This window comes from Oryzias latipes, chromosome 19, assembly GCF_053564925.1.
Source record: "Oryzias latipes strain Hd-rR chromosome 19, Olatipes_Hd-rR_3.1".
NCBI lineage: Eukaryota > Metazoa > Chordata > Actinopteri > Beloniformes > Adrianichthyidae > Oryzias > Oryzias latipes.
Window position 1 is genome coordinate 14,449,371 of NC_136255.1, and position 10,511 is coordinate 14,459,881.

The 10,511-nt window shown below is 37.4% G+C and overlaps 1 protein-coding gene across 3 annotated transcripts; it reads right to left on the reverse strand.

Moving 5' to 3' along the window:
- Nucleotides 1-1,742: 1,742 nt before the first annotated feature.
- On the reverse strand, nucleotides 1,743-10,511 carry LOC111946283 (uncharacterized). 3 transcript variants are annotated; one of them, XM_023949635.2, is made up of 11 exons: nucleotides 10,368-10,511; nucleotides 8,918-9,023; nucleotides 8,513-8,614; nucleotides 5,494-7,030; nucleotides 5,044-5,397; nucleotides 4,890-4,961; nucleotides 4,747-4,818; nucleotides 3,897-3,956; nucleotides 2,977-3,039; nucleotides 2,608-2,661; nucleotides 1,743-2,311 (listed from the first exon to the last, which is right to left on the reverse strand). In XM_023949635.2, exons 1-11 carry the CDS (start codon nucleotides 10,376-10,378, stop codon nucleotides 2,091-2,093), a joined length of 2,652 nt encoding a protein of 883 aa, XP_023805403.1. In that variant the 5' UTR covers nucleotides 10,379-10,511; the 3' UTR covers nucleotides 1,743-2,090. The 3 variants fall into 3 exon arrangements, with proteins under 3 accessions (XP_023805403.1, XP_023805402.1, XP_023805401.1); XM_023949634.2 differs by having other exon boundaries at nucleotides 5,044-7,030; nucleotides 8,918-9,020; XM_023949633.2 differs by having other exon boundaries at nucleotides 5,044-7,030.

Sequence of the window (10,511 nt, forward strand, 5' to 3'; positions counted from 1 at the left end):
AACTGCTGTAGGACAGAATAAAGTGTCCTTGAGAGCTCAATTATTCTATCACACACTTACTGCAGGGCTCTTGAACTCCAGGTTTGGAGGCATGACATCCTGCTTCTTTTACAGATTTTCTTCTTTTACTTCATGTTGATCTACTGGGCCAGGTGAGTTCAGTCAATCAGAAGCAGGAGATGGTGGAAAACAAAAATTGGGGCTCCCCCACATTTTCCCTTTCCTGCTTTTAACTGGCTGGAATCACCGGAGCAGCGGATCAGAATGTGATGGAGCAAAAGGATCTGAAAAACCAAAAGGACGTCAACCCGAAAGACCTGGAGTTCCACACCGAAAGCCCAGATTTAAGCAGAAAAAAAGACCTATTAAACTTAAATTAAGTGCTTTATAAAAAACAATGACATTTGACCTGTCAAAAAATTACAAAATTAAATCAAGTGCTTCAGGAAAAAAAAAGTCACCTTTGACCTATACACGTGTTTTAAATAAAAATTAAGTGCTTCAGACATTAAAGGTCACCTTTGACCTAGACAAATGTTTCAAATACAAATAAAGACCTTCAGAAAAAAAGGTCACCTTTCAACTATACACGTGTTTTAAATAAAAATGAAGTATTTTATAAATTAAAGGTCACCTTTGACCTATACAAATGTTTCAAATACAAAATAAGTGCTTCAGAAATTAAACGTCACCTTTCACTTATACACGTGTTTTAAATAAAAATTAAGTGCCTCAGATATTAAAAGGTTACTTTTGACCTATACATGTGTTTAACATAAAAAATAAAGAGCTTCAGAAAAAAAGTCACTTTTGACCTACACACGTGTTTTAAATAAAAATTAAGTGCTTCAGAAATTAAAGGTCACCTCTGACCTATACATGTGTTTTAAATAAAAATGAAGTGTTTTATAAATTAAAGGTCACCTTTGACCTATACAAATGTTTGAAATACAAAATAAGTGCTTCAGAAATTAAAAGGTCACTTTTGACCTATACACGTGTTTTACATAAAAAATAAAGTGCTTCAGAAATTAAAGGTATCCTTTGACCTATACAAATGTTTCAAATACAAATAAAGAGCTTCAGAAAAAAAGGTCACCTCTGACTTATACACGTGTTTTACATAAAAATGAAGTGTTTTATAAATTAAAGGTCACCTTTGACCTATACAAATGTTTGAAATACAAAATAAGTGCTTCAGAAATTAAAAGGTCACTTTTGACCTATACACGTGTTTTACATAAAAAATAAAGTGCTTCAGAAATTAAAGGTATCCTTTGACCTATACAAATGTTTCAAATACAAATAAAGAGCTTCAGAAAAAAAGGTCACCTCTGACTTATACACGTGTTTTACATAAAAATGAAGTGTTTTATAAATTAAAGGTCACCTTTGACCTATACAAATGTTTCAAATACAAAATAAGTGCTTTAGAAATTAAAAGGTCACTTTTGACCTATACACGTGTTTTACATAAAAAATAAAGTGCTTCAAAAATTAAAAAGGTCACTTTTGACCTACGTACGTGTTTTAAATAAAAATGAAGTGTTTTATAAATTAAAGGTCACCTTTTACCTATACAAATGTTTCAAATACAAAATAAGTGCTTCAGAAATTAAACCTCACCTTTCACCTATACACGTGTTTTAAATAAAAATTAAGTGCTTCAGAAATTAAACGTCACCTTTGACCTATACAAATGCTTCAAATACAAATTAAGTGCTTCAGAAATTAAAGGTCACCTTTGACCTATACACGTGTTTTACATAAAAAATAAAGTGCTTCAGAAATTAAAAGGTCACTTTTGACCTACGTGTTTTAAATAAAAATGAAGTGTTTTATAAATTAAAGGTCACCTTTGACCTATACAAATGTTTCAAATACAAAATAAGTGCTTCAGAAATTAAAAGGTCACCTTTGACCTATACACGTTTCATCTGAAAATTAAGTACTTCCGAAAAAAAGGTCACTTTAAGATAAATGAGTTAATGTATCTGAAGCTTAAATTTGGAACTTAAATTTACCAGCACTGGTTTAAAGAAAAGAAAACAAAATAAGGTTGAGTTACATAATCATTCTAACTAACAAAATTAACGTCTTTTTGAACTCTCCCGCCTCAGTGCTGTGATTTTGTTCTTAACAAAAAACTTGACTGCCTGCCATGTTCGTCCTTCCAGCTCCCTCGGCGAAGCTTCTATGCAGGAAAGACATTCCTTTTTTCCTGGAACCCTCCCACCTTCAATGTAGGTTCCTAAAATCTTTTCCACTGCTCGGCACTCCACTGAAGACCAGGTCCTTCTTTTTGAAGCTCCTTAGAAAAAGAGGAAAAAATGTTATAGGTCGCTAACATACAAGACGTGATTAGACCTGATTCAAAGTAATGAGCATTTCTTATTTACAAAAACTAAGGAGATGCTGCTATGTATATATCAAAATCTCAGCAAAACGACTGACTACCTGTAACAGTATTAACTAAATGTCAGATGTTCATTAGAAAAGGAAGCCCCCACAAATGGATTTTCTCATCTTGTGTTGAAAGAAGGAAATAAAGTATCAGAGCCACGTTGCTGGTGTGGTTAGAAATGATTATGTATTGTGCAAAGTTACCCGTCTCAGCAGTATCGATGCCTGAGTCTCTCTGCTGTGTAGAAACCATGGGCTCTGTTTTTGAAAATATTCTGATTAAAAACTCAACAATGAACCACACAACCTCACATTTTCATTGAAAGCTGACATAAGATGATTTCATGAAGCTCAAGTCTTTCAATGTTAACAGTGAGATGTTTCAAAGTCTGATTTAGACAGTTTTGATGACAATTATTAGTAAAATTTTATCTTTGAACTACATATGCAATGAAGCAAGAAATGTAATAAAAAACAAACAACCCCCTCCCACATCCCTTAAAAAGTGGTTGTTAGAACATAGTTTGTGCCATTTTTAAGAAACTTTTAAAGTGTAACATGTAGGAAGCATACCTGTTTGTAAGGGTCGCTTTTTAGACTTTTCACTACCGTGTCCGTTCTTCAGTCTTCTGAGTCCTGTTCATTGTACCAATATGGTTATTTTAAAATGACAATCATGCACTTTTGTCTTCCCTGAATTGGAAAAATGTCAATATTAAAGACCCATGCCCTAATGGCAGATACAGAACAGCCATGGAAGCGCTGTGAAGCAGCTCTTAAAGTCCAGCTTCAACTACAGTCAGGACCATAAATATTTGGACAGAGACACATTCTAATCTTGTTTCTGTACATTACCACATTCATTTATTCATTTTCTATTCCGTTTCTCTGTCTCTCTGTCGAAATATTAATGGTCCTGACTGTACATTTTTTTCTTTCATAGTAGTGGGGTTAGCATTTTGTCAGAATTGACAAAGCCTTTTGGATAAGAGGTGAAACGTCTTATCTGGACTCTTTTGTAAAAATTGTTAAAAGTGATCTAATTATGATTGTGAAGTTTTTAGCCAAGATCTAAAAGCTGTGTTGCTTTTGTAAGACATATTTTAAGACCAGAGGCGGTGGTTCGTTAGAAATACAATCCTGGTTCATGGGTGGGCCTGTTAGTGCAAAACAACCTGGCTTCCTTCCCGTCCCTGTCACAGATAGCCGTATGTGCAAGCAAGAGCTTATAGCCTCACGCTAACATTAGTGGGGCAAAAATAATGAGAAGCTATATTGGATCAATCTGGCCAGACAGTTTTGAGCCAGATTTTAGCTATCAGGGCAAGATGACGCTCCCCTGTGTGCGACATCACACTACTCTCACTCAGGTTTAGTTTTTGTCTTTAAAGCAAAATAGGTTTAGTGATTTTGGCTAAAATCGTCAATTTCATGATTAAAACTCAACTGGGAACGCTTGTATAAAAATATTTAATTTAGATGGGGGGAAATACCAGATTCACTGTCTTCACTCCTTGACTCCATTTGATGTTTGGTTGAAGATGTTGATGTCCCTGTAAAGAACAGAATAGAACAAGTGTTCAACAATTTAAAATTGAGTGTTCATTATATTGATCACAACGTAATGAGCAGGGTAGATTGCAGGCCATCAGAAAAAAAACAAAAAATAAAAATACAAAAATTTAAAAAAGAATCTGTCAGTAAATAACTATCCTCACTATCTGTCTGCCAGCCAAAAGCCTCTGCAGGCTAAGGCTGCAAGCCGGGTCCCTGGCAGGGGGCCATTCTGGCCCATGGGAGTTTTTGCTAAGGCCTGGGCCTGCCCGTGTACCTCCTTGATAGGAAGCGTGAGCAAGATGTCCCCTGTTTAACCTAGCCATCCTGCTGCTGGGCCTTCAGTGGGCCTGCAGTTCCCGCTCACGGATTCGAAGCCCCCTTAGGCACCGGTGTCCTCCGGACAAACGCGCCTCTTAGGTTCTGTAGACGAGCCAGGGCCCGCCATTCGCCCAGCCGTGCTTTGGAAATGTCATACTCCCCCAGAGTACGGTTTACAGCATAGCATGAAACGCCTTTGTCACTGTTCTTTTTATAATAAACTGCCTCATCTATTATAATTATGCATTACTATAAAAATATTACTACACACAAAACTACATCCTTACGTATATCTGCTTACTTTTATTGTGTCGTTTTTTTTTTATAATTAGTATATAAACACAGAATTTCAGACTGAAAATACTGAGTAAGTTGTTATATATACACACACAGACATATGACATTTAGGAACCCTTGAGCCCTCTTTTGTTATAAAAATAAAAGGCCTGTAATTAATATGTATAATACCTGAGTTTAGAAGGCCGTCTAAATCAGAGTCCTCATCAGCTGACAGCTGGCTCGTCTTGGCTCTCGAGGATCCTGTTGAAATGGAACATTTATTTGTCAATATTAGAAGTGAAACAAGGAAAAAAATTATGGGGTTGACCCACCTCCAGCTGAACACCAAGATGAATCGCCCTCCGTCTCTGAGACGTCACTGACTGCACATTCGGACACTTTCTCTAAAACGCATAAATAAGCAAAAATAAAAGTCAACATATACTGTTAATCACAACATTTTGTGCTTGAGTGTATGTTCTTTACCATTTGGATCTATCTGAATTTGATCCATGTTCATCCCCTTGAACTGTGAGAGTCGGCCTTGTTCCATGGCAACTAGAACTTTGCTGACTTTGGCCAACTGCATCGTTCCTTCCGGTAATCTGTAGTATTGTCTGTGTACTCGTATGTCATGTCCCAGAAAGTCTGCCAGTGTGTCCATCTCATTATCCTTTAGGTTCAAAACTGTTGATAGCGTGGCCACCTGCTTCCTCAGTTTTGTCGATGACAACGTTTCAGGGTGCTTTGCTCCACACGCCTGGGCAACTTCTCTTATTGCGTCCGACCCTCTAAGATGTGTATCCGCTTCAGGTCTTGCAAAAAAATAGGGATTCTCGTCTGGCACCCCGCATGTGCGGCGAAGAGAAACCAATGTTTCCATTGACGTTAGCATCTCAGGTGTAAGTAAGATTGGAACCTTTCTGTTTCTTTTACCTCGAATTTCAATGCGTTGGAAATGTTTACAGAGTTTCTGCTCCAACTCTGTAAGACTGGTCGCCAGGTCAGATGGAACACCAGCGGTGTCTCTAAGAGTAAATGCACTCAAAGGCATTTTGGACACTTCTCCTTCTCGTCTGCGGTTAAAGAGAATAACTTCACATAAAGTGACATTAGCAAGTCTTGTCCAGGTCTTTTTATTTGGATTGTCTTTTATGTTATTTTGGGATGCTTTCCTGCATTCATCTATGTAGATGTGCATTTTCTTGACGTCGTCTGTGAATGGCAGCAGATGAGGAGTATTCCATTTGGCTTCAGTTAAAGTCTGAAGAGCACGGGATGAAATGCACACATCCCATTTTTTTTCAAACAAAGTTCGAGTCCTTTTGATGTTCTCCAGAAACTCCTCATCAATTGACTCTGACATTTGTGTCTCACATTCTAGAATGTCAGAAATCTTCTTCAGGCTGTGGCCCAGCTTGAGAGCCAGAGACGGAGTTTTGTATGCATTAGTGTCTTCGTTGAAGCCTGACACTTTCTTCACCATCTCAACAACTATGTTGAAATTTGACGGCTTGAAGAAATCCTCAAGTCCCTGCAGTTTTCCCTCTTTTCTAGAAATAAGAACCAGTCTTCCAATTTCTCTCATTTTTTGTCGTATATATTCGTGTTTGTTCTTGTCATGTCCGTGTTTTGAAAATAAAAGCTCTCCCAGCCTTATGATGGTTCTTTCCCCCTTTATCACTTGAGAGACCTCATCCTGGTGCATTGCATTAATCAGCTCCCAAACTTTAACGCTCACACCCTCTGGGGCAGGTTGAGCAAATGCACAGATCGATTGAATTCGGCTTCTCCCAGGCTTCTGTCCACTGCATTTTTTTGAAAGTCTGCATCGTGACATATGCCTCCATAAACACTTTCTTTTTAGCAAAGCCTCGCAGTTTATGCAGTGCATGTAGTCACTTGGTTTTCCAGGGTTAGACGACTGCTGACCTGGAATCAGTGTTCCTGTCCCTGATTTAAGAACTTCATTATTGTGAGCCCGGTTCCCCTTGTTTCTTATGAGATCCAAATGCAATTTCCTTTGCTTGGATTTTAGAGGAAAACTTATGGCTTTTGCCACATCAATCTCGGAGCTGTGCTTTCTGACCAAATGTCTTGCCATTTTATAGCAGCTAACAGGACAATAAAGACAATAATGTCGTTTATTATAGACTCTACCACCATTTCCTTTTTTTTTCAGTTTCAATACAGAAACCTTTTCCGAGTTCAAAGATGGCTCCTCATGTTCTGAGTGGTTAGAGTCATCAGAAGGGGTACGACTCTGCTTTTGCCTTTTGTATGACTTCTGAGCTTTCCCCCGCCTCCTTTTAGATGGAATTTTTGTTGGAAAATCTATTGATTCGTCAGAACTACTGTGCTGCATCTTTGGTGGGAGGTACTCATCGTCATCACCTGTTGTTTCTATGCAGCTTGAGGGGACGTCTGACAGATCTTGAACGATGGCATGCTTGGTACAGTAGTCTTTAGTGAGCTGGAGAAAAGAAACAAGTTTTTCATTTTAAATTGGTATACACTACTTCATAAATAATATTTTATAAAAGTTAAGAGTTCAGTCTAAAGCAGGGGTGGGCAAACTATTTCCCGCGGGCTGAATCCGGCCCGCCTCCATGTTTGGTCCGGCCCTCTGAACAAAATCAGAGACACATGTTTATTTATTTTTTATCTGCCCATATTATCAAGAACGTGACATTTTTTCCCCCCTTTTGCAGTCTGTACTTCAACTTGAAACCCTCTAAAATCTCTGTCAGACAGAACAGAAGACAGTTTTTCCTTTCTAGGTAACAGTTAATCTTTCCCTTTTTAGCTCATTCTTTCAGAGCGATTATGCTGCGTTTTTTAAACAGCACACCCTGTTCTGTGTCCTGATTGGCTGGAGACCTTGTCAATCAATCTCCTCCGTGTCTCCCTGTACAGAAAGGCGGAGCTCTTCAGATCTACAGAAATCTTTGTTTTCATTCTAAGACCCTGCCTGGACCAAATTTCTATGAAGGTTTGAGAATTAGTCAGTGAGGCGTTTTACTGTCATAAAAAAAAACGTCTGTAAATAATCAAACTCCATGGATTTCACAGGTGACGGGTTATTTTTAGAATGAAACTCTTGCTGCAATAAATGAGGGACTCTGTACTGGTGAAGAGGTAACAGACATATGCGTAGCTGCAGCAGAAGACATAGCAATTTTCTTTTTTCTTTATTACTGGATGAGAAACAGACGTGCAGGACACACCACACATGCTCAAACTGTGAGACGTGTCAGGAGCTGCAGGCCTCAAAGTCTCAGCGAGATGAAGAGGGGGGGGTCCACTATTTATTGTTTTTTTCTTTTTAATGTATCATGACATCGTTTCCTGACTTTTTGTCTTTGAAAATCGCAGAGAGAGTAATTTGGTTATTTTTTATTTCATAAATAGTGTTATTTGTTGTATGAAAATGATCGTGAATTAATAAAACTTTATTATAGGGCTTCACAATAAAAGAAAGATAAAAGAAGTTTAAAGTTTTAAAGAAAAAGACTTATTGTGGCCCTTACAAGAAAAAGTTTGGGGGCTCAGCTCTATCATCCATGTGGTGTTGGAAGATTTGGTGTTTTTCATTCTTACGATCATTCAAACACCACATGAATGCAACATTTCTCTAATTTTTCACTACATACATTAAGCTGTTGGTGTAATTGGCTCTTAAGTGAAAACAAAATATTTCACTTAAAAACTCTAAAATGTTTTAAAATATAATTTTGTTTGAAAAGTGTTTTCATCCACATTTCATATTATTTAATACTCCTCGCATCTGCTCCTGGTCCAGGAGCAGATGCGAGGAGTGAGAATTAAATAATTAAATAATAATTTTGCCCACCCCTGGTCTAAAGTGAAGTTTGATGCTAAAGATTCTGAGCCCTATTGATAAAAAATTGACAAAAGTGTTTGATATTGGCTGGATTCCATGATAAATACTTACAAATACACTGTCTGTTCTTGTCAGGGGAGGAACCTCTGGCTCATCTGCATCTGACTCTTCTCTTTGGACACAGGCAATGGTGTTGGTGTCTGGTTCCAATTCCTTCAAACATTATTTGTACTTTTTAAAATTAAAAGATACACTTGTTCAACACAAGTTTAATCACATGTTGGATTTAACTTTTCAATAAATTACATATCTACATTTTAACATATTTAACTGATTAATTAAAACTAATAGATATTACATTATTAAAAAGGAGAGGATAAATTATTTTGCAATGTGACTTTTTTTGAATCATCTTGTTACAAAGAAGAAATCTACAATATATAAGTTACTTGATCCCAATAAATAGTAGAATACCATTTATTTATTATACTGAAAACAGTGGAAAAAAAACTTTACCTGCACAGGTAGATGTTTGGTCTTCAGGCCCTCTGTGTACCTCTTCTGGCACCTTTTGTGATGCTCCCTAAGCATCTTCAGACGCTTTTTAAACCTGCAGGTTCTGCTACGAATCAAACACAGAAAGTTTTTTTGATTAAACACTCAGATGAAAGACAGACTCAGCTTAAAAAAATGTCCTTCCTAATAAACTATTATATAAACACAGTTTACGATACACCATTATCCTAATCATGACACAGCAGTGGGTCTTTGCAGATGAGGTTCACAAACTGAACGTTAGCTTTGGACCTTCCTGAATAATGAGCATGTGTCTAAATACTTTAAATTAACCCTTTAATTTAAAGTATTTAGACACATGCTCATTACCGAATCTGCTCAATTATTTACTACTGCACTGTGAACCAACCATGAAGCAAAAGTATAAAAACATGTAAGCAGGGTCTGAGTTTTAAACAAAAGACATGATCACAATATTACTAAATGTTGGAACCAGAAATACTTTTCAAAATCACTTGACCACCGTACAACAGGGCACCATTGTTTTATACATTTTTTTGTTCAGCTCTAAAGAACAAGACCACAAAATACTGAGCTGATCCTGGTTTTAAAACAAACAAACAAAAACTAAGTAAATCAAATTGGTAAGCATATTTAAATGAAAAAAAATACATAAACACTGCCAAGATGGTTACAGATTTTAAAATGTTAAATTTAAAACTTTAAGACCTTTTTAAGATCATTTTAAAATATATAAATCATATTTACAAAGACAATGAACATCATGTTTAATCTAAGCAGGCATACATACAAACATTAATGTAAGAAAATGTCAAACTGATGAAGCATAACATTTCCGTCGGGCCTCCTAAACTTTGATATTTTATTATTTCATCAATAGGAAAAAAAATGAGATCCTCTAACCATTCTAGTTTTACCCTCTCGGGTTAATGCGGGACAGTGAGACTGGGTCACGTGACTCAGACGGAGCTCCGGCTCCAGCTTTGATCCCGGTACGAAGAATATCTAAACGATGTAATGATCCCAGACATGCAGACGTGACTACAGATGCTTTTGTAGGAGCATCAAGATTATCAACACACTTTTGCACAGAAAAACGGCAACAGCAAATTTGCCGCAGCGCGAAGGAAGGGGGGGGGGGGGGGGGTCAAGTCCCAGGATTTAAGATAAAAATAACACATTTAAGGCCACACTTCAATAAATTAAATTTAAAACGTCTTTAGGATCTGTAACAGCCTCCCTTAAATCATTTGTAAAGCTAGCTTCCCCACAAGCACATGCTGCGTTAGCTTCAAAGGACCGAGCTAGCTAGCATCGCCATGTGCTCGGCTCTCGAGCATTTTTCACCAGAGAAAAGCATGCCTAGACAGACTAAATATGTCTCAAAGTCATTTAGTGTCTGTTTTTTAAAAGTTTTGCTGGGACTTACCTAGATTCCATGAAAAATCGTTCCCGTTGTGAAACTCCAGTCGGTTAGCTGTCTGCACTGCTGCCTGAGCTGAGAGGGAGACGATCATGCACCTGAGGAGCTGAACGGGTGTGGCTTTGCTCTGCTCCCCCTTCTCTCAGTCTT